This window comes from Glandiceps talaboti, chromosome 13 (assembly GCF_964340395.1).
Source record: "Glandiceps talaboti chromosome 13, keGlaTala1.1, whole genome shotgun sequence".
NCBI lineage: Eukaryota > Metazoa > Hemichordata > Enteropneusta > Spengelidae > Glandiceps > Glandiceps talaboti.
Genome location: NC_135561.1, coordinates 17,807,879 through 17,833,800, shown reverse-complemented (window position 1 = coordinate 17,833,800; position 25,922 = coordinate 17,807,879). Strand labels below are relative to the sequence as shown.

Sequence of the window (25,922 nt, the reverse complement as noted above, 5' to 3'; positions counted from 1 at the left end):
ACATTTGAGAATTGAGGCATTGTGTAATTATAGATTTGAGAATTGAGGCATTGTGTAATTGTACATTTCAGAATTGAGGCATTGTGTAATTATAGATTTGAGAATTGAGGCATTGTGTAATTGTACATTTGAGAATTGTGGCATTGTGTAATTGTACATTTGAGAATTGTGGCATTGTGTAATTGTACATTTGAGAATTGTGGCATTGTGTAATTGTACATTTGAGAATTGTGGCATTGTGTAATTGTACATTTGAGAATTGTGGCATTGTGTAATTGTACATTTGAGAATTGTGGCATTGTGTAATTGTACATTTGAGAATTGAGGCATTGTGTAATTGTACATTTGAGAATTGTGGCATTGTGTAATTGTACATTTGAGAATTGAGGCATTGTGTAATTGTACATTTGAGAATTGTGGCATTGTGTAATTGTACATTTGAGAATTGAGGCATTGTGTAATTGTAGATTTGAGAATTGAGGCATTGTGTGATAATTGTACATTTGAGAAATGAGGCATTGTGTAATTGTACATTTGAGAATTGAGGCATTGTGTAATTGTATATTTGAGAATTGAGGCATTGTGTGATAATTGTACATTTGAGAATTGAGGCATTGTGTAATTGTACATTTGAGAATTGAGGCATTGTGTAATTGTATATTTGATAATTGAGGCATTGTGTAATTGTATATTTGAGAATTGAGGCATTGTGTGATAATTGTACATTTGAGAATTGAGGCATTGTGTAATTGTACATTTGAGAATTGAGGCATTGTGTAATTGCATATTTCAGAAGGAGCCAAATACATAATAGTGAGGTGACCTTGGTTAAATTACAATTGACATTTCAGAGTAAACTCTTCAAAATATCACACAAAATTAAAAGAGCAAGTTTGCATCGAATTTAAGTGGTCCTTTCCCTTAACATTATGTGATCTAATCCTGGTAAGTTTATTGGAAGTGTTTTTGTAAAGACAAATTACAAGTACGTACCTTCTACTGACTTTATGGACATCTGTATTTTTAGGTCATCTTTTTGAAGAGAATCCCATATGTTTTCAGCTTGTGAAACCTCGAATACCAACCAACCTCGTTCATCTACAGATAACACCCTAGAGTCCAGAACAACGTTTTCTTTCTCACTGAAATAAAGGTAAGTCCGACACCATGGTAAACAAGTAGCATACGTGACTGTCACAGATGAACTCATCAACGAGCTAATTTTCTGAATTCTTGAAAAAAGCGAAACAAATGTTAATAGACTATGTTGTCATAGTGTTTGGGTTTTATTTTAGCTAATCAATATATATGTACTCTCTCATTGCAACATTTCACAAAACACGTGAAACATCCGCTGGATCCACATGCCCACTGCTCACGACCAAAAAAATATCTATGCCCGTCTTCCTTTCCTTTCCCCAATATTGGAATACTCCACACTATAAACCCCATCCAACCCCCACCCCCACGGCCAGATCTCCCCAGCATTCAGTATTGCCGGTACTTTCTCCCCATTCTCCACAGTCTGTTTAAAATATAAGTTTTACCCACTGAAACACTGACTGTTTCCCCCTATAACTAATCAAAACAACAAATTCTCCGGTCCCCACCACCACCCCCATCTCACTAAAAATCGTGTACGAACAGCCTTTTGCATGAACAGCTTCACTGGTTGCAGCTGAAATGGGTTACTTGGACCGTTCGTTTAAATTGACTGTTTTAGTAATTTTAAAGAAGATTGCCACAATTACATTTGACGACTACATTTTGCTGTAACACACAGTTTTACAGTAACTTAACAATCATGCATAATTGCAACGAGAACTACGTACATGAACCAGACATAATTACAAGACCTACGATAAGAAATTGTTAATACAAATACCACAGACTGATGAATACAAGATTTAACACCACCGGATATCAAATTGGCTTAACATGGTTATTTCGGAGTTACGTCATCGCTTTGGGGTATTTGTGTGTTGACATCTGTACTTGGGATAAGATGGATTCGTGATGTGTAAAGATATCGAACACATAAACAGAGTAAGGAGGTTATTACTACTGAACCAGAAAGACTATAGAGTTTCAATTACTAGGCGGCATGGCGTTCTTTACTTCTCATGTAATGTTTTTTGTTGTTACCAATAACACAAAGAAAATACGTACAGGAACTGATAACTACAAGCACATGAAATGTTACACTTTATCCCATAGTGAAAACTGTGAATCAAATACTCCTTAATAAAATGGGCCTGCATCCTATCAATGTCTGTACTTAGTCTGTAATTAGTAAAAACAAAGAAACATTTTCAAAGACATCAAAAAACATGGTTCGGTAGTATATTTTCTTCAAATGAATGTAAGGGAAAGTGGTTCTTCGAATAAATATAGGTCAAAGGGTTTCTTCGAATGAATATAGGGCAAAGGGTTTCTTCAAATAACTACAAGGGAAATGATTTCTTCGAATGGAAATGGGGAAAAGGGTTTCTTCGAATAAGTATTGGGAAAAGGGTTGCTTCGAATGAATATAGGGCAAAAGGTGAATATTGGGCAAAGGCTTTCTTCGAATGGAAACGGGTTAAAGGGGTTCTTCGAATGAATATCGAGGAAAGGGTTTCTTCGAATGAATATAGGGGAAAGGGTTTCTTCGAACGAATATAGGGGAAAGGGTTTCTTCGAATGAATATAGGGGAAAGGGTTTCTTCGAACGAATATAGGGGAAAGGGTTTCTTCGAATGAATATAGGGGAAAGGGTTTCTTCGAATGAATATGGGAAAGGGTTTCTTCGAACGAATATAGGGGAAAGGGTTTCTTCGAATGAATACAGGGGAAAGGGTTTCTTCGAACGAATATAGGGGAAAGGGTTTCTTCGAATAAATATAGGGGAAAGGGTTTCTTCAAATGAATATCGAGGAAAGGGTTTCTTTGAATGAATATAGGGGATATAGTTGGAGTAGGAATTATTTGATGGTTTAAGAATACTTCTGTTGGATTCTTGAACAATTCTTTACTAAAATATTCTTCGAAGAATACTAACATGGCTCTTCGTATAAAATATATCCTCTCAATTACTTCATCTTACTGCTGTATTGACATTAGTTTCTCTTTAATAGCTACAATGTACATTGCATAAGATTAATATTCATTTCGATTAAGCCACATCACAAATAATTGAAGTCTAAATCTGTGGTTAATACTTCAAGAAAACATGTTGTTATGAAATTATATAACATGTACGTTACATACAAAGATAATAATAATTTTAAGTCACTCACCCATCCTCGTTAACTGGTAGGATTTGTGAAATGGTTATCCTGAACTCAACAACATCACTATTTTGTCTTTTATGTTTGTAAATCCTGAATTCAGCCGAAGTAACCGTATCATCCAAGGACACGTCACTGACATCAAAGTCGTACCTCTCTATGTTAGTCCGTGATGACTTGTGGTGTTTCTTTGGGTGAACTATAAGAATAATTAGAAAATCGCGATATATTATTACCTCAAAAAAAAAGAAATGAAAACTTGATGATCCCAACAAAACTCATCTCAAAGGTTTTCTGTATCTGTAGTGTAAACATCCAAGAACGGATTCTTTCATATACAGATACATAAATATTGAAGCTGGTTAGCAAATTAGAAACATGTAATGATCATTTCTCACAATTGATAAAACATACAAGGTTTTGTAAGCACTGTACTGACTAGCTTTCGCCCTGTTAACAGAGCATCATCATCATCATCATCATCATCATCATCATCATCATCATCATATCATTACTTCAATTAGAAGCTGAGAATGCTTTCGTATAACTAATAATTTGCTTCAAAATAATTTTTCTTTAAGTGACCATATGGATGAGGATTTAGAATTTATTTTGGATTATCAATTTACAAAAGGGATTTATCATGGCTTCCTACTTGAAAAAAAATCAGTGTGCAACAACAAATGTCAAGTCCTTGTTTGTAACTTAAAACATGACAAAAAGCTAAAATATGTGTAAAGGTTTGTTATTGTACAATAACAAACATTTTACGCATTTATCATTCCTTTGCAAAGTATTGAGTCACAAACAATGACTTGGCATTTGTTGTTTCACACTGAATGATAAAATTGTTTAATAAATTAAAAATCAAAAACTGAATTCCAAATCCTCATCCATATGGTCACTATAAGGTTGAATTTTCACGCAAAACAAGTTTGTTGTTAGTGAGTACGTGTATTGTCTTGCAAGATTCCAAACTTTTACAAATTACAGAGGTCTTTAATAGGGAAGGATGTATTCAACTTATATACATCAGTTTGTTCAGCTACAACTTGCTTTACACAATTCGCAAGCCATTGCCTTTGAACAGAAAACATGGATATATACTCTAGTCGTTCTACGTCAAGACAACCCGTGTCTACGTCACTGGTTCTGCGGTGCTCGAAATATGAGTTCAATAACCCGACCGATCCCTAGTTTAAGACACCGAAGGTTAACATTGTTTACATCCAAAAATAAGAATTTACTTCTATTTCTGTGCAGATTTTCTTGCCATAGTATCCTTCGTCAAGAATTCTCTTTTAAAATCCCATTCCGGAGATACCGAGTGTAAGTTTAATAAATTGATACTGTACAGTCTGTATATTGTGTTTGTCTACTTCACATATAGTTGTCTTCATTTACTTCTTCTACACCTCATTAAACTATCACAGAAGTCAATGTGTATCTTGTTTTAGAGATGAAGCAATTTCTCAGAAACAACCAACCAAACAAATAAAACAACAACAACAACAACAACAACAACAACAACAACAACAAACTTAATAAAAAAATATAAAATAAAATAAAATGTCCACCCACGTACCCTAATATCTGAAGTCATGTTATCTGAAACAAACATTTTTTTCCTTAGCTTAACAGACGGAGAAAAAAGATGTTGATAAATGATCTACATAGCTTTCAATAAAAACAATATAACATTACAATCTACACATGGTTGTACTGGCCACATTTGCTGTCACAGAACTACTTAGAATACTTGTGCATATTTGGATAAACGTATTCATCAGTTCATCAGATAAACGTTTTCCATTTTGATATAATATATCAACAACGTTCACTTAAAATGTTATACACGTGAATATTGGCGTCAATAAATCTGTAATTAGCGGTTTCAAAGTTTTAAAATTCCACCAGATTTCACAGTTTACCATGAAAGCAACCAATCGCAGCTCACTGATGGATAAACATTCAATTTGATAGAAGGTATGTTTAAAACACAGTACACCCTTTTGTTCTTCGAGTAAGCTTATATGTGGATATCTTAATTGAATCGACTTCACATTGGCGGTGACAGGGCTAACAACAAACAGATATCGTAGCCAAAATGACTTCACCACACCGTTCCCTTCATTAAACTAATGGACTTAAATTGATATTGTTTGGCTATCTTAAATGAGCTGCCTCTTATTTCCGTGAACTAGACCAGATGTGACTTACTGCGTATCTCAATCAATCTGTAATTAAAGTAATGGTTTTGATCAGTGTTGTGTTAGGGGCAATCTATGGGAGAGTAGCTAGCTTTAACCATGTATATCGCGTATCGACTACTTACTGTAAGTTAAAAGATAAAACTTCATGTTTTAGAACAGTTTCCTACTTGAATATTGACCTTACTAAAGGCATGATAATAAGACACACAGATTGGACACAAACAGTTCTAGCGTACACACATATACTTGAATGTTGAAATTGTATTGCATGTATTTCTTATGTTATGTTATATTATGTTATGTTATGTTATGTTATGTTATGTTATGTTATAATGTTATATTATGTTATGTTATGCTATGTTATGTTATGTTATTGTTTATTAAGGTGTTATATGTAGACTTAACAAATGAAATTATACAGTACTTATAAATAAGATTTACAAAAAAGAGCCACACCCTGCCCTCTGACTTATAGGACACAAAGAATATCAAATTAAATAAATAAATAAATAAATATCACATACGTCTCAGTTGTTAATAAAGATTTTCCTATGGTTAAAGGCTTCACGTAAAAAGTAGTAAACTACAATATTCAAATGGGCAAGGTTTAAGCTTATAATATCAAGTTCTGACGATCTGAAGTCAAAATAACAAAAACAAATAAACGAAAGTGCATGCGAGATCTACGTATAGTATTGATCAATGTTCGAAGTGTTCGAGTTACATAATAGAAATTTCGACTAGATTTCAGCAAAACTATACAATATTGTTAACATAAGTGAAACAAAATCATTCCGATTTCCAAACTCACGGAAACAATCATAGCTACGCAACCCCGGCCAACGAGATCGCCGCAAAACTAGTATATATGTTTCTTTAGGACAAAGCTTAAAAAGGTAAAACACGTTTCTCAAGTGGATCTACGAAATATCGCGATGACAGAGACTACAAATCTGTGTTCTATCTCTATGACTCTGAATTGGTCAGTAAAATGATCTAGAATGGTAATAGAAGAAGGAAATAATCATTTTTATAAACATAAAACACACCAATAAAAGGCGGAAGGGAAAAGTCAGGCGTGCAATTTGACGTGAAGCAGAACTTTTCATATATATACACCGTTGTGTTTCATCAACTGACAGGTTTCTTGTTTATCTTTATTTTTCATCAAAATTGGCTGGCATCAATTTCTAAACTACTTCGATAAGAGAAGTCTATTACTGAAACCGATGGTTAGCTCTAAAGGTCAGGAAAGTTTATCTTTTAGATTTTAATTCAATCTAAGACTTACTAACCACCGAAGCAATCTCTCTGAACTATGCTCTTATTTACTCTATCGTATCAGTTGAATCCATGTGTCGCCATACGGTGCGTTGCGACATACATTTACCGAATTTAATTTCATAAGTATTTACCTCGTTTTTGGATTATATCGATGCCTTAAAATAATGTGTTTAATTAAATTAATAGTTATATAAACTCTGCTAGGTTGGTGAAAGCACGATGTGCATCATGTTATCGAATTTCATTGCAGCACCACATTATGTCCATAATTTAAAACTCCCCCTGCAAAGTTTGTCAAAACACATTGCCAAGGGGTTGCTATACAAATTGTTAGAATTGCTGAGACCCTCCCCCTTAATTCCCACTCCTCTCTTACGTTTGACATCTTAAAGATATTGTATCATTCATCAAAGTAGAGTTGACCTTTCGTCTTTACATAAATAGCACTCGGGTTAACACAATTTGAAAATTACAATAAAATAAGACTTGTACAGAACGATATTTCTCTGAGTGTTTTCATTTTAAAAATACAGCAATGCGTTAATTTTTTCCAAACTATGCAAGCACAGTTCTGTCACAAACAATCAAATAAGTAAGCTATGTGCATCATGATGGTGGAATTTATCCTAAATAAAATGTCTCCCCAGCTTTTGTCTATGGTGGTACGAACATTTCACTCCTCCCCAGAAATATCCCTCGTTTTTTGTAAGCCAGAGGTTTGCATGGTTCTGGTCTCAAAAAAGTAAGAATGAATGGTTTTGACGATCATTCGCTTAAACAGTGTACGCTAGCAAATACATCACGGATGACATCATCAGTGAAGGAGAGGCACGTGCATTTCAAGGCTTGGGGTCAAACTTAGGGTATATATCAGCTCCTGAGTCGAGATCATACGACAGGTTAAAGTTAAAATGAAAGGATGCTGCCATCTATGAATCCTGTCTGCAACCCGAATATACTAAACCATTCTCTTCTATAAATCAATAACTTGTTCGTTGACACCTGTGAGACAGGCTGTGGCCGATTTTGGTTTGAGTTTATATCCCACGAGGTGCGGATCTAGAATATAATAGTCAACGATATCGATGGAATCGAAGTAAACCAACCCGTTCAACTATATTATAGGGCAAGTTCAGAATTAAAATGTTTTGCGACCTGTTAGCTAAAATGTCCACGTCGCTGATTTGTAACTGTGTTTTAGGTCTCGTCTACTACGAGAGCTGACGCAGTACAGCATCAGCGACGTGGACATTTTAGCTATATACGGATGGCACACCGTTTTTATCCTGAACCCGCCCATAATGTCTATCTAGCATCGCGATGTTCTGCTATGTGAACCAACTTCTTAATTCTCAACCAAGAGAAAGCGAGAAGGGTACTTATCACTATCCCAAATAAAGGATGGTTTATGGGAGGCATACAGTTTATCGTTCGGAGAAAAATATGTCTCAATATCATAGAATGAGAATTGTTATAAAACATTTCGATGGTTGAATATTATATCTCTGTGTGACATAGTCAATTATAATCGAAATACTGTACATGAATAATAAACAACCTGGTGAGTTTTTGTGGATTTCGTCCCGATAAAGAACACCGAACGGTTGTACACTACCCTCTACTTTTGCACGGTCTTGTTTGTGACTTTTGCTACATTCGCAAAGCTTCAAGCTGAGAAGTTATGAAAGTAGGGTGTTTTGGTTTTTTTATCTCATTTGCATAAGGGTACTTGAAATCAATAAAGACGATCGTGTAAGTCGTACTGAAGGAGGTAAACAGTGAAAACTTTGTACAAATAAGAGAATTAAAGGCGAAATTTTCACAAATCCGAATCAATTGAGCAAGGTAAGGATTTGTACAGCAAATTATACAGTCTTTAGTATTCCCACGTAAGACGAAAATCCACATCATGCACAACGAATACAGGTTTTGCATTTTGGTAGTTTTCTAAAGCGCCCTTAATTACGGTTGTACCGCCTCGGGAGCGGGAAGTGAATTGTTCCGAACAAAGACAAAACAGACAAAGGCAAATTGAATTAGTCCTGATTTACGAGTTTCATCCCCCGCTTCAACCCAAGTGTTTGTGAAGGTCTATTGACAAGCATGTAAACAAAGTTTGCACTGAATAGTTCGGTGTATGTGTGGTCTCCAGTTCTCCATGTTCCAGTGTCCGCCATATTGTTTACTAGACTATGCATCATGTTTTGGATTTAATAGTCCTAGCTATAGATGCACTGACTGCATTTACAACACAGCTCATCACAATGTTCTAAAACCACTCAATGTGTGACTCCAATGCGTACTTCCGATAATTTGTTGAAAGTCTTCGTGATTTTTTAATTGACCGTAAGTTCGAGATGAATGGACCACATGCAATTAACGAGTGACATCAATGAAGTGTATTTGGTCAGACTGTCTGTTCTCATGATGAAAACGTGAAAGAAAGCAGAGAGCGCCATTTGACAACAAACAACACACATCTGTGTCGTGGCACATGTACATGATACGTATGTACAGCAAATTTAAGCATCGTAGCTATAAAAGCAACAAAACCAAGAAATTTAACAAAATATCCAGCTCAAACCCTTCTATAGAGCTTGTATGTGGGCATTTGATATTGAACAAGGACACCTAAGTAGAAAACTAGGTGTTTTAGAAGGTAATTCTCGACAATGGCAATTGATTATGAAGACAGTAACACCTTCAGTGTGATTCTTATTAGACACCGTTTTAAATAAGAAAACCAGACTAATGATCCGGTAGTGCCCTCTTAGATTGCCGTGTTTTGTACTTTGTTCATAGTCACCTTTCCATACATAGCCTTTTAACTGCTATTGATACCACAAATCATCAAATGTCCCTTTAAGGAGTTTTAAAAAAATGTTTGTTCCGATATCATGACTTCAGAAAATAGGGTAGGCCGGTCGAAATTTTATTTTATTTTAATTTTCTTCATTACTTCGACCCCAAGATAAGACACTCGTCGGTCACAATATTTCCGTGAGAGTTTGATGACTCAGAGGTGTAAAAGAAGTAAATGAACACTTTATGCAGACTGGAATACGATGTATTTAAGTGACCACGTGCACAGATGAGGCAAAGGCATGAAATGTACACGGAAATAGAATTAATTGTTATAATTTTACCTTTTTGTGTGCAAAAAAATGTTTAGGGTCGGAATGAGGGGCTTAAACTGGGCCCTGGGTCGGTCGGGTTATTGGAAACACACTTTTTTATTTGGCCTTATATGTATATACAACATGCAAGCTATGCTATTCTGCGCCAGAGGACACAGAACAATGTCTATGCCACTGTGTGAAAAACCCCACTCAGAACAAATATCTACCACTATATTATGGAACAGGTACTGCTCCAACTATTCTAGATGCTAGTAAGCTTATTGGCACATCATCCCAACATCTTACCCTACTATGCAAACTTGAAAACGTCTTCGGAAAATTCATTTTTGATATCAGCGTCACACGTACACGTCTCCTGTATGATGCTGATTGAAATATTATTACCTCAGAGGGTACTCCTATAAACAGGAGGGATTTCATAACCAACCAAAAAATCAAAGGCATAGTAAAGCTGAGTATATACGTGTTGAGAGAGGGTGGTGTACTGTTTGCGGCATATTAAGAGTACCTGGGCTATAGTCGAGTTACTGAATTCGAACTCACTTGCTATTGGTAGATATTAACCTTGTATTTACACATAACACACATAAACGATTTTGAACATTTAGAATACAGATGCTAAAATGTCATGAAACTGCTATTATATTATGCCATCAATTGTACCATAGATGTTCTCTCTCCAACATATATGATTATACTAACAAAGCTAAAAGACAATACCAATATCGTTGAAGGCGGCATGGCAGGCATCGACATTAACATTGTACTAGAATAGCGCACTCGAGGTTTTATGTCAGTATTTTCACCCGAGTTAAAACAGCATTCTCGCAAACCAGAGCTGGTATTTCTTCCGCGACACTGAGACACACCGTGACATACCTTTTGGTGCGTCTTGGACGGTGCCGTAAAAGAGAATGTGGTTTTACGACGATGAGATAAAGCTCACTTTACCTACACGGCATTGTAAACCCTACATTTGCGGGTAGCATAGCTGAATTGTTTGCAAACCACACGAATATCAAATGGTGCTGCGGAATCCTACTATAGAGGTAGGAAATATATTGGTATGCACAAATAATAACATTACAAGAGTTTGTTCACCTTACAAGAGACGCCTGGCTCCCATATATGATCTCTTAATTAATTGTTAGGATGATGTAGACTAAATGTTTTCTTTACAATGATCCTAAGTATTGAAGATAGACAAAATTGTGTCAAACTCTAAGCTGGATGGTATGAATCATAGACTGACTTTGGTACTTAGACATTGTTGACTTTGGATTCAAAAGGCGCCTATTCAGGGCACTCATGGTCGTCGTTACTCCCCACTCGTTGATTCTATTGTGCCATTTGGAGGCACTCGTCCGTACACTAAGGTCAAAAAGTAAATCCACACACAAACTCCTTTTGGTTAAATTCACTCAACTGTGGACGAACAATGATACACTGAGCGGGTGCATGCATTTCTGTAGTTTACTAAATACACATATAACATACAAAGTGAATAGCGTTTGGCAGTACAGTACTCAGCAGTGCATGCAATTTTGGTGTTTAGTGTGTGTGTGTATTCTGGCACATGAAATTCTTTATGGGCTAGCTAAAAGCCTGACACATTGATTAAAACTTCTTTGGAGGATAATTACCCGGTTCCACGAGCCGCAGTTATAATTACCCGGTTCCATGAGTTCCAGTTAGTTTTGTTAATTTGTTAATGAATAAATTACGTTGACATCGTAGAATACAAAGTGTAACTTGTTACAATCTGTGAACATTTGTAATTCCAAATTTGCATATTACGTAATGAACTTGCATAATAAATAATTACTATTTTAACCTTTCAAGTCAAGATAACTTTAGCAACTTATATATATATATATATATATATATATATATATATATATATATATATATATATATATATATATATATATATATATATATATATATATATATATATATATAAACTTAATACCAGAAATTAGGAAATCATAAGCCATAAAACTCAGTTTCTCGCTTCTGCAGTCAACAGATGTTATATTTTATATGTCAATAGTAGACGATACTGGTTATAGTGTTAAATGTTGAACGGCATCATTTGATCATTTGTGGTGCTAGTTGACCCTGTCTACTAAACATATACATTGGAAACGTTACCAATTAAAGTTGGCCATGGCAATGAATTTCATGGTGACAAAATTAATGTTATATTTACTATTAACAAATTATGGTCTTATTAAACAGTCAAACGAACGGAGTGCATTGTTTTGGTAATATACCACTGTACGTAATCGGTCAACTTGTGGTATTCATCAGACAAAATACATAATGTTACTCACTGTAGTCAAAGATAAAATTTAGTCCCATGTAACAGTAAAACAAGTCACTCACACTGTAGTTCGCATTCAAAGATAAACTCTAGTCCCGCATGTAACACTAAAACAAGCAAATGGAACAAGGTTATGATAATATTAGCTTACAAGACATAGCTATGTGTAACCTTTATTTGTTAGTATAATGCAATCCACCACGCCCTGCTTGCCGTCAGCAAAACTCTTGGAATGTGAGCAAGCAAGTAGGCCTATAACATCACATTGTCACCATAGATACTAAGAGTAGATGTTAAATATCAGCTTTGATAGATAGATAGATAGATAGATAGATAGATAGATAGATAGATAGATAGATAGATAGATAGATAGATAGATAGATAGATAGATAGATAGATAGATAGATAGATAGATAGATAGATAGATGGATGGATGGATGGATGGATGGATGGATGGATGGATGGATGGATGGATGGATGGAGGGAGGGAGGGAGGGAGGGAGGGAGGGAGGGAGGGATTGATGATAGATGCGTGCATGCATGCGAGTGTGCCAGCGTACGTAAGTGCGTGCGTGCGTGCGTAGATAGGTACATACTTCTGCACGCACGCACGCACATACATACATACATACATACATACATACATACATACATACATACATACATACATACATACATACATAAATAAATTTACTTTTGTCATATAAATGAATGAAACTTGATGATTGTGGCACTGCTGACTGTGATCAAAGTACATTAAAATCTGGAGAATAAGTGAACAAAAGCTGATGATACTGATGGTATACATGGAATTATGACGTTGCTGTGAATGTTATATTTTGTAAAAACAAAGAAGGCTACATGGAACCATGGAGTCCCGAGTTTGAAAGGTGTGTTTTTGTGAAAGGCCTTCCCCTATAGTTTTACATAAAACAGACCACGTATTTAATGGTGTGAAATGTGTGAAACACTGTTTACTGTCAGTGGAAAGTTATGAGATACTAGCAGCATTCCGTGCTCTAATGGAACACGTTTTTCAAATTCCCTTATCAATAGAGAAACTGCGGTGTACCGTTCTTGACCTATCGACATTGGGGTCCTCAATTCCAAGTTTAAGATGAAGGTAATGTTAGCCTTGCGGGGGGGGGGGGAATGAAGTGAAAACTATTTCCACATTATAAATAAATGAGCAATTCAGTTATTTTATTATTTTAACAAATAAATTTCACATTGTGTTGAAATTGATGAAAAAAATTGGTATTAATAATGAAAATGTCACGAGTTTTCACTTTCTACGGTGTTACTATTAATATTACTTTGAAAGAAAGACTGCTACATTTTCGCATGTAAACCCATATACTTATGATTACAAATGTTACGACTAGCTGGTTATATGGTATTTTAAGCATTAGGTTTAAATTGACTAGTTTGGCAATTTTGGCTAAAGGTCAAGTAATCTTACGTACATGATGAGGAGCATGCCATGGCTGTATGGCTCAGGGCCAAAACATATATAGTACACGATCTGGGGGCCCATTTGATATTTTGTATGGGTAAACAAATCAAAGTAATCTAATTTGCATATCAGGACAATATTCATGAATACTATTTACATATATGAATAATAATAGGCCACGGATTTCAAACTAGGTGAAAAATATAGGCATCAAATCTTAAGGAAGTAACTATTGGAATTTCAATACAGTTTTTAATATATGAAATGTAAGTTATAATGCATTTTTGAGTATCATTATTCACGTCATTTGACAGCAAGTTTTGTTACAAATTAGCTTGTAATGTATGGTGAAGTAGATTCTGACGACTAGCCCAGGTTGGTCGTCTTTATTACATTCAGTTTGTCGATGTAGACAGGGATGGAGATAGGACCGGAGTTTCGATTCAATATTCCGTAAGGAAGTTTGAGCTCGAGTCTCAATTCACATCATATTTCTGAGTTTAATAATCGATATTGAAAGATTAAAAAAACACACGAATAAAAAGGGTTACGTAGATGCCTCTCATCAGTCATAGGGATGCGTAGTATTTCTTACAGGCTAAATATAATAATGTTTTGACTTGAATATATCATCTAGCTTTATGGAAGAACACAAGAAGTTTTCTTGTGGTATGGTATCGAGTAGATATTCATACATTTTTAGTAGCAGGATTCGTGTGATATTGTCCTTAAAAGGAAAACAACAATTTAAGCATTACAATGTGTCCCTGTGGTCCCAGTGTTCATGTGTGTCGCCCATACCGATACTGCACTGTAGTATGTCTTTCAAAAATCGTGTTTCTAATTCCACAAGTATTTGCCATGCACGAATGTAACGATTCAAGAAGTATGTCTGTCCTAAAATAACAATACGTTTGTTGTCATCTATGCAGTTTGGTATGTGTTTAATTCAATGAATGCCATATGATATCCCCTTAGCACGTGACACGTTTGGTGGTCATATGGAGCCACCGTGACTGCTCCGTGTAAACGACATAATACATGCCAAGTTAAAATTAGCACTTCGTCGCCATTCTTGTAAGACCGACACTAAACTCAGGATGTTGACAAAACATCAGATAGTCAAGTATCACAATATACTGTAAAATATAGACATGTTTATTCAACATAGCTACAAATATTATGGCAATCCAAGGATGCTTTTTTATTTCAAAATCTGTACCACCCTTGCTAGTAATTCTCACGACTATAACTTATAGAATGTGATTCGAGGTTTACCTTTTTTGACACTCAGATTCTCATGGAAAACCATCGATGATGGTAGGGTTTTTTGTTCATTTTTTTTTAAAAACTGGCCAACAACTATTGAAACAAATATTCTTGTTGATTAAAAACGTTTCAATTTTACACATGATAATGTTCATTATAATATGCATAAGCCAAGTTATTGTCTTTGAACAAAAATATGGATTATATATACCTTGATAGTTCTACGTCATAACCCATGACAACCCTAACCCTACACTGATCACTGACTCTGCGGTGCTAACAACGTGAGTCAAAACGTTCCAAATCGTCATTATCTTTTCCGATTTTTCATAAATAATATTTGATTATATTATTCCCCGATATTTTTTCTTAATTCAACCTGAAAATGCTCGTATACTATGGGTTTCGTCATTACTCGTCTAACGACTCATAGTGACAAGGCCCCTTAAGTAGGTCACTCAAATTGTAATACACTTACATGGACACATACCGTTACATCGATTACATAGACCGACATAGCTACTACAGACAACCTACATTGGACGATTTCGTGCATGTGTTTGACAATTATATATATATTTTTGTATCGTTTGTATCGCAACACCATTAGATGAGACTAAATTACTTTCCATGAAATCTTTTGCTGTATTTTGTCTTCCAAACAGGCGAATAAAAGATAACCTACTATGTAGTAACGAAAGGTAGCATATACTTCTTCACGGACATTTTGTTCAAAAAATGCACGTTTCATGCTTTCAAACGCCATAGTATTGCAAAAGTGGAAAACGCAGTCTGTACGTTTTATTACACAATATGCTAGCAGTGTCTTTCAGTTTTATTTTCCTAGCGAGTCAGGTTATACAATTTACTTCAATTTGAAATTAATTGTAAAGATGGCGAGTAAAGATTTCAATAATTTCTAACTGTGACAAACTCTGTTTCTCTCATATTTCGTTGTTTCTCGATGTTTACACTAAAGATTCGTTTACCGAAGTGGCCATATGGATGAGGATTTGGTATTTAATTTGGATTTTTAATTTATAGCACAGTTTTATCATGGCTTTGTACTTGTAAAGTCAATGTCAAACAACATGCCATATGTCAAGTCCTTGTTTGTAACTCAGTAAATTGCAAAAGACTGATAAATGTGTAAAATCTTTGTTATTATATGTACAATAACATTTTATTTTACTAAAAGCAGTTTTCAAAGTATTGAATTCCATACACAGATATTGTCTATGTTGTTTCACATTGACTTTTCAAATAGGACGTCCTGATAAAATTGTTTTATAAATTAAAAAAAAAATCCAAAATAAATACCCAATCCTCATCAACATGACCATTTTAAAATAAAGTATTAGATGTGTGTACAAATGCCTACAACTACAATTTTGGTTTAGGTGAAGATTTTTGTTCAGAACAGGACTAACATTGTGATGTTCGTGACGTGTTGATTGACACTTTGATCAGACTGTCTGCCAGGTTTCAACTCCTAGCACTACAAAAATCGGTAGACTGGGGTTTTAGATAAACAAAAAACATTGCATTTTGATATGTTGGCTACATTGCGGTGAAAATAGTTGGAATAATTAGACTTGTTCCATAATGACACTATAATGACTTATCTGAGACGCTCTGTTTTACCACAATAGAAAAAGTTACGGAATGTCAAGCAGAATGCTGTATCCTCTCTCGCGGACAAAAGATTCACCAAGTTGCCTTCTCCTAAGCCGTAACTTCAGTCGCCAGAAAATAGTCGGCGCGTGGTCGCAATTACGCGACACATGCAAGGTGACAATAAGGAAAGAATTCGCAACTCTTGAAAGATCACGGCTTGCGAGTTTCATTTTTCAACGTGTCGCCCACCGAATTTGTTGAGGTGCACGCGTTCTGTAAGATTATACTCCCAGGGCTATTGAGAAACGATATTGGAACCGCCCGTGCAGACGTGCAAATATTCATTCCATACACTTGCAATGTTTATGTTTGTTTTAGAATGGCAAATAAACACGTTTTTCTTAAAGATTACAATGACACTCTCTACCTATAGTGATTGTTGAGATAGCATGGCTAAATATTGCTACCAGTGCTTGTTGGGTCTAGCAGCCACTAACAAACAAGTAAAGATATCACCACACACTTCAACTCAATCCTAAAAACAACATTACAGAACTATGTAGATTCTTAGACAAAGTTGTCAGGAGTTTGTGTGACACTGAGAACTATTCATAGATAGAAAAACACAAATATCTTTATCTTATTTTATTTTTTCAAAACATTTCTAACTCTGGAAATTACACAGCTGATTGAAGAAAAAAATATATACTGTAAAGTTTACTTCTTAGCAAATTATATAATTATTAGCTTTTTCTACCGGGGATATGTATGTATGTATGTATGTATGTATGTATGTATGTATGTATGTATGTATGTATGTATGTGCCATCCATCCATCCATCCATCATCCGTCCGTCGACCGTCCATCTGTGTTCCACATCGTGGAACTTAATAAATATAAATAAGTTTTCATGACGTCATTTTTACAATTTCGATTTTGACAAGTTTCCTACTCCTGTCTCGTCCCCTCCCAATTTCTCCAACCAGGTTCCTCCTGCGCACCATGTTTTCATACATATAGGGATGGCAGTATCACTTGAATGTTGACCAATAGAGACTACACCCAGTCTCTCACAGGACTAAGTACGCATCACTAGTAAAAATGTGTAAAGCCTAAACTACTTAGCAAATAATGTCTTTGCTGATTTGTTTACTCAGGGCGGTTTACAGCCGGGTTAGTTAACATTTAGATTGAGTTAGTGGTCACATAAAAGGATATTAATGAATTTAAGGAGACCAGAAAAGTGCATTAAAAAGGATGGCAATTCAAAAGGCAGTTTTACGACTGTTTTCAAGCCCTCCCTACTTTATTGGAATTAGTTCGGCCTTCAGAAAAATCTAATTGGTGTGTGTTTTGTTACCGTTATGGTTCGATTGCCTTCACTTTAACAAACTATGCTAAAAATTTACATAATAATGATGCAGTTAGGGTAATATATGTATATATATGTATATATATATATATATATATATATATATATATATAACTCGGTGAGTATCAATCTGCTATAAGACAGTGCTCTATACCGCAGTGGCAGAGCGTAATAGTTTTAAACTATATATATATATATATATATATATATATATATATATATATATATATATATATATATATATATATATATATATATATATATATATATATATATATATATATATATATACATTATAAAAACAACGCATACAAACAACGCATACAAATTCCGGTATGTATTAGTTATCCAGTTGAATTATATATGTTTTTAAACATTTTTTTCCCCAATTCACCGTCATTTCTAACCCACGGGTCACAACTGTGTTGTCGTGCAGTCTTGTAACGAATGTCCATTTATAATTGATTTTATGTATAGTCTTATAAATCTCGCTTCTCTGCTGGTGTCTACCCTTCTATTGGTCCGACGAGCTAGGCTTTCAAAGAGAGTGCATGAAATCGATTTTAAATGCCGAATTCTGGTTACAATTTGAGATTGCTTAATAGTGTAACCACAGTCTGTGTGGTCAAATCCATGAAATGTTAAGAGTGTCGAGGACATATTTTGATACTCGATCCTTTGTTCGTCTGAAGCTTTATTTTGGTTTAAATTTCCCATCATTTTCACAAAAAATATAAGAGTATTTCTCTCCTTTACTTGAAACTTAAGGACACATATAGAACAATTGATTGCTTGTTTTGAAACACAGTATTAATTACAAATTGTTTTCATGGTTTAGGGTCTAACGCCATCCCCAGTCAAATTATGTCTATTTCCAATGGTAACCATAGTATTTCTTAGATTGTTGTTTTCCTTGTATACAGTCTAAATGATGCCAACGTTTTGACTTGAATACATTTCCCCTACCTGTGCGGAAAGAACACATTGTTATCTTATCGTATAGAGCATACTTGTATATATTGATACATTTGTAGTAGCACGATTCGTGTGATGTTTTCCTTAGGAATATAGCAATAATACGTGCCCCTGTGGTTGTAACTACCATTGAACTAAACCAGTGCCTAAATTCATCCCTAACTTGAATGCAATTGTGTATTTTATTGTACAGTCAATCAACTATTCTACATTATTAACGTTAACGTTAACCATCACTGAACTATCCAAAGTTACTAAATCGGTCAAATTGTGTTAACTTTGATTCTTAGTATTGTCACATGATAAAATACATGAATTATGACATCAACTTCCAAGGGATGATCCAGTACGCCACGAATGAAAGCGGTAAAATGTACGTTGTTTATCTCGAAAACAACCCAACGACAAGGTGTACCTCACATTCAAGCAGTGACAATAAATAGTAACTATATTATATGGACTGCAATATGAAAGATCGGGCACCACCTTCACAACACTTCGTAGTTATTGAAAAACTTGACTTGTAGTCCCAACACAACAAAGGCACAGTCAGAATCAGCCAACACCAGCGAAGTGCTCCAAGGTAGTAGAGATAGATAGGTCTGTTATAAAACATGCCAAGCAGTTCAGTACTTTGGTATCCAGTCTTGGTGTCTATAGCCAATCAAACACTGGTACCGTCCTGGGGGCTTATGTCAGCTATGAATGCAATGAATGAATTGCATGACTGAAAACAAGAAGAACATCCGCGAAAAGACACTTTCTACACAACGACTGACAATGGCGAATGGAGAATAGAAACAATAGGTAAAAAACAATCACAGATAACAACCACGAATTGAAATTGAGAAGTAGAAGTAGAAGAAAGAGATCGTTTGTTTATATTTTTCCAGTAAGTACTAGATTTGTAGGTACTTGTACGAAATACATCTATTTTATTCGGGAGTTAGATGCGATATTTTTCAGGGGAGACGCGGGACTTGCAAGTTGGCCTTCACCATGGGCAAATCCGCCACACACTGTGTACACGATACTACGCATTTAATCCCCGTGGGCTATAAGCCAAGAATGGAGATCGCTGCGATCGATTTACTGAGTAATTTCCAATTGTTTAGACATTTGACTTAATTAAATCATTGGTAATTACGTGAAGGGAACACTCCTTTGGTTTGTTACGCAACAAACAGAGTCAAGTCATAACATTAATACAACAAGTCTACAAACACATGAACGCCTTTTGACATGGCTCACATCTGTTTTATCTGTGTTCTACCATGTGTCTACTTGTCAGCAACAGTTTCATTGGTTTATTAGAATATGTTCGAAAGAAAAACCAGGTGTAAGTAACACCTTGTACAACTGCAATCACCGTCGCTGACTTTACATTGTTGATCCAGACGTTTCAATATGTTGTGTGCACGTTTACCCATTTACTAAAAACCACTTTGTAATGCACTAAAAAAATAGAAATTAACAAACAGAACAAAATCCTAGAGACCGTCGATGTCTATATTTAATATCATTCAATCTCATTGTCTCATAGGATATGTGTGGTATTTGCTAAGAGAACATTACGAACAGATATCCTGGACGGATATTTGTCATTCTTAGTATGTTGTGGTATTGTCATACGAAAACCAAAGTGACAGCGATCTCAAATTTAAATGTATCGACAGTCTAGCCTGAGCACGAGAAATTTATGAACACTATAGCTACAATGATCTGTTTTTGGTATTCAAAAAAGGGCAATTGTTGTATATTACTCAAGTGCAAACAATTTCAGACGTCGTAGTACCCTTTTTAATTAAGTACGCGAATGCCAAACTACATATTATGCCCATCCGGTGTCTTGGATGTGAGTTATGCACGATAAACTTCTACAAGACAACGTCGGACCACCAGGCCAAGGGTTATATTATTTGGACCCAGTCTGTATTCTACCAAACTTACATTGTATTTCAGGGTTTACAATATGTGCGGTCGGTGCCTATACAGCAGAGTTCAATGAGATACATTTCACATTTCAGGTAACCGAAAAACAGGGGAGAAAAATCACACACCACAGTAATAGCTTCCAAGATTTAGAGCGACTACAATACGTGTAGAGCGAGACAAATGTGTGCACAGTTATTGATACCTGTAAGACGTCGCGTCATCCTTTTTCTAAAGCTATAAATGGGTCTAAATTGACGGGAAGCGCGAAAACACAGGTACAGGCGACGCATTGTGTAAGAAGCTACGGCAAAGGTGCGATCAACTAGCACACATTGTGATGAAAACTGAGTGGTGTGCTTGAACAATGTGGTGACGTAGGAGACCTGGTTTTCTTGTCAATAGAGGAGAATAATCAGCGAGAGTAAAACGGTCAAATTGCACAAATTACTGACTGGAAGACATGACCCTAAATGTGTGGATCTTTTTCATTTTTCTGTCGAGTTTCTACGAATGATGTCTTACATTCTTAAACTAGACAGGTATGTAGTTGTGGCAGCGCGGGGACAGTTGATCGTCTGATTCTGAGAGAAAAACGGAATGAATTCGTAACTGTGTTTCAGCAGTCTCCTCTTTAGTATATTGACAAGAAAGGGCCAGCTGTTGGGATATCACGCACTGAAAGGACGGAATGAATTTGAAACACATAGACTTATCTTTTAGACTGAAAAAAAAACACAGCAGTCAAAAGAAAGATGTGAAATAAATATCAACTTACGGGGAAAGCTCATCACCATATCGGCTTGATTAAGAGCTGTTACTTCTTTGACGGTGTAATTATGTCCAAGATCATGAAGTAATACAGCACTTGACACTTCATCCACTGTCTCGTTGTCTTCGTTAGATATCGACCTGTACAGGTCTATCATAAACTTGGGAGCGGAGTTTTCCTTGCCCGCTGTGCGCGGCCTTGGCCGGTGATTCAGGCCCAACAACGACAGTATCTCCTGCTGCATTTCTTTCTTTTGGCGACCGGTCACTTGCACCACTGGATCCACAACTTCTTCATGAATGTCTTGGCTTTCTTCTGAGTACATATCCCAGGCGTAAGTGCTGACAAACAGTACCCAACACAGTATAATCCAAGACGTTGACATTTTGGTCGAGCACATGTTACACATGTATGGCTGGAAGGAAGGCTTCAATACACACTACTGCCCAGCTTGTGTGAGACACAGCGGACAACGCAGTGAATGAGTCGAAAATGCAAATGAAATGCGTGGCAGTGGGTATGAAAGAACGAACGCACTCCCCCCTATTCAACTTCCAAGCAACTACTCGGCTATAATTTCCAAACGTTCCCGACTACTGCTCTTCAGATCTACTCGAAAAGTCGGATGGAACACAAAACCTATCGCAAGAAACACCACGGAGCCGGATCAAATTCCCCGCGGTCGAGGTTCCAACCAAAAAGGACTTTTAAGTGAATCCACACCGGAACATTTTGCACGGCACTGCATAAACTGAGTGATTCATAAGGATGCAGCGGATACGTCCGGAAAAGAGTAGTAATTAAGGCTACATTACAGACCATACATTCCCATGGGCTTAGTAAATAATGCAAAAAGCCGTGCTCTCCCACATAAATAAAACAGATTGTCAATTGTAAAAATGCCGGAAAGTCACTGTTACTACAGAACAATACACAAAGTCACATCACGCGAAGCAAAGTTATAGTTCCGTAAACTGTTCTGAAGTCTCTTCTTGAAGTGGACACACCGAACTATACCTACTACTTTCTATTAAACTATTCACTGACTTCAAAAATTCCCCGAGCAGGCATTTGAAGGAAACCAATCAGGAGTCGGCTCTCTGCCATTGTTTTGTCCTTACAAAGTTCAGCAAATTGATGCAGTATGCAATTTGTTGTTATGGCAACAAATGACTGGTGAAAGCTCAGTGAAATCTGATCGGGGTAGTATCGGCCCACCAGCAGTGAGAATAACTGGCGATGCCCATTCAATTGGCCTTGCATATGGTGCATCTGAAAGAAAGCAATACTTGTAAAGAAGAAAACAACGTTTTTAAAGGGATTAGGCTAAATCCGAACTTCGTGATCGGACCAAAAAATGGTTTACCGCCTGTGCGATGAAAGCCACCGTGTTTCCAAAAGTATGTTTAAGTGGATGCGAGTGCTAATCCTTTAATTTCTTGTGTAGAGGATAAACAAGTCTGATTGGGGGACGAAGTTCGTCATCAGATAGATATGAAAACATGCATGAAGTCATACAAGGCTTGCTGACTTAAAAATAAAAACTTAAAACACACTTATGGAATTTACTCTGGATTATAGAATTAACATCGTCTGTCAGCCAACAACCAAACCCACTCTGTTTGATTACATCAAGATGTGTAATTTTTCCCGTATGATCTCCACAAAGTTGTGGTATGACCGCGAAAAGGAAGTTGTGTGTGTCTTGTTGCAATTATTATCAGAGTCTGAGAGCAGTAAAGCCCATTTGATTACCACACTGTATGTACATGATGTATGCCATTCATAAACTCGGACCACAGCTATGTCCAACGATGTTACCAATACTGTTTTACTTTTTTCTCCAAACACCACATTTAAGTACCTCCCCCTTGTTCTTTAATCATCACCTTACCAGACAACTCCTCCCCACTTCCGTCTTTTTTTACTCCAATTGAGTCATCACCTGGCCGCAGCGTATCACAAAACCCCATATGTCTTACAATTCTGAAAGCTTTATTGAATAACGTATGGTATGAATTAAATACTCAAATTGACACTAAACATCTTGCAGGAAATACAAATGCAACAAATTCATCCATTGAGTGTGTAATACTTCGCTAAAACTTTCGAGGGCATCTTCTACGGGACGAGTATTGTATGCCAAGTATGTAATAACTGCAGGCCATTTACAGACGCAAAGTACACAGTTAAACTAACAACATCAAATATTTGTGTAGTTTCATGGGGCAATTAGTGGCCTAAGTTACCCGCGGTCAAATCGGCGGGCTTTCTCTCTAGACATCTCTTATATTGTTAAGTGCTGCACGTAAGGAGGCCATGTGTTGAGAGTTGTGGAGTTCATATTGGACAGATGAGAGAATATCACCGTTTAGTGGCCACCAAATATATAGAACGAAATAAAAACCAGACTATGTCTTAATAATTCTCCTTTGTCACCATACTCTAATAATATGCTATTTTATGTTTAGTCCTTCCTTCTCAAAACCTCGCTCAAAGCTGCATACCAATTAAAGTAGAGCACTTCGTCCACGGACAGTTTAATGTACCAAAATGAATTGAATAGTTTGGTTATGTGGGAGAGTTGTTTGGAATTCTATCTGCTATGTATGCATGTACACTTTGACGAATGTTTCGGCCGCCATGTTCATTCTTAAACGCATAGGATAAGAAAAAGAGGTGTCGATGATGATGGTTTACTGTTACTGAAGAAGACGAAGAGGATGGTTTGTATTGAAGATGGTAAAAAAACAGACAACATTATTGGTCGCCCCGGTCATGATTACTGTAGTAGTTCCTATGGTCATAGTGTCCTCAATGATGATGATGATGATGATGATGATGATGATGATGATGGTGGTGGTGGTGGTGGTGATGGTGATGGCGATGGTGATGATGATGATGGTGATGATGATGATGATGATGATGATGATGATGATGATGATGATGATGATGATGGTGATGGTGATGGTGGTGGTGGTGGTGGTGATGATGATGATGATGATGATGATGATGATGATGATGATGATGATGGGGTAGTGGTGATGATGGTGATATGGTGTTATGATAGATAAACGAGGATTATACCAAGTAGAAGATCGCCAACTTTGAACTGAAAAGACACTGAAATACACTGTTGGTCAATAGAAGGTAACATAACATGTATCAAATACATGATGTATTCCTGTAATACTCGTAGCAATTGACGAATAATTTCTACCAAATAACGGCACTCCGCCCACCTCGAATATAAAGGATTCAAAACTAGGTGTGAAAAATATTTGTCTAGCAGAGCTATAGAAAATCAGTTGTTTAGGATAAAAGAATAACCCTATGTAATCCTTATGACCCCACTTATAAGATAACACTAGTGCAAGAATCTGGGATTGAAACCCTGGCCTTTAATTCTGCAGAATTGATGTGTCCAGTAACGGCGTCTGTTGCCGTTGCCGCAAAAAGGCCTGGTGGTTTTACGACAAATATCTCACTCATTTAATTAACGCGAATCTTCCGGTATCGCGTGTTTTGCATTTACCGCAATAGGTCCTAGTATCAAGTTTTAAGACGACAGCTTACTCATTCCATTCTCGCGAACTAAAATAATTTTTCGGCTATAATCGCGGTGGTTTTGTTTTTTGTTGTTTTTGTTTGTTTTTTTCATTTCGAAAAAAGGCTTAGTGGTTTTACGACATCTTCTTTTGAAATATATGGTATACCGAAATCACCCATGGTCAGTTTACTGATACTTTATCGAATTAGCTGTAAATGGGTTTGGTCAAACCAAAACGTCGCTGTTCTTGTTTCATATGCCCATTCCACCGTCCATTAAACAAGACGCCAAAACAGAAGGGCTAGTCAATTCTGATATAGTTACACAAATGTCAAACAGAATGGATTAAGTTGACTTCAACAGTTTGATCAATGTAGCCTCACACTGCTTAATGGACTGCTAATTGAGGTTTGGGTAACAAATGGCGCGTATTTTGACACTTCGAAGCCAGATCAGTCGACAAGAAACAATGACGCCTCTCGTATGTGACGAGTTTTAGGTGTTATTCTCCGAACGTAGGCAACACATGAATACTAAGGTATAAAGTTTGGTGGGGTACTGTTAAACCGACTTCTCCACGGTTTGACCCCGGGGAACTTGGATCGAGGAGTGTTAACCTTACTTACATGATAAACAAAGAAAAGAGGAGTACGTGCTCGCAGAGTTTAATTTCGAACCCTTAATGGAAAAAGATATCCCATTGTGATATACATAGGACCATTAAGGAAGGGGGGGGGGGGGTACCA

The 25,922-nt window shown here is 36.3% G+C and overlaps 1 protein-coding gene across 1 annotated transcript in view; it reads right to left on the bottom strand.

Moving 5' to 3' along the window:
* The window catches only part of LOC144445059 (bone morphogenetic protein 7-like), a 28,512-nt gene extending 6,350 nt beyond the window's left edge, over positions 1–22,162 (bottom strand). Inside the window, exons 1-3 of the mRNA XM_078134609.1 lie at positions 21,633–22,162; positions 3,279–3,468; positions 994–1,142 (exon numbers count right to left, since the gene is read on the bottom strand). Of these exons, the coding sequence (XP_077990735.1) occupies positions 994–1,142; positions 3,279–3,468; positions 21,633–22,035 (742 nt within the window). The 5' untranslated portion in view covers positions 22,036–22,162. The remainder of the gene's footprint in view (positions 1–993; positions 1,143–3,278; positions 3,469–21,632) is intronic.
* Between the last annotated feature and the right edge of the window lie 3,760 nt (positions 22,163–25,922).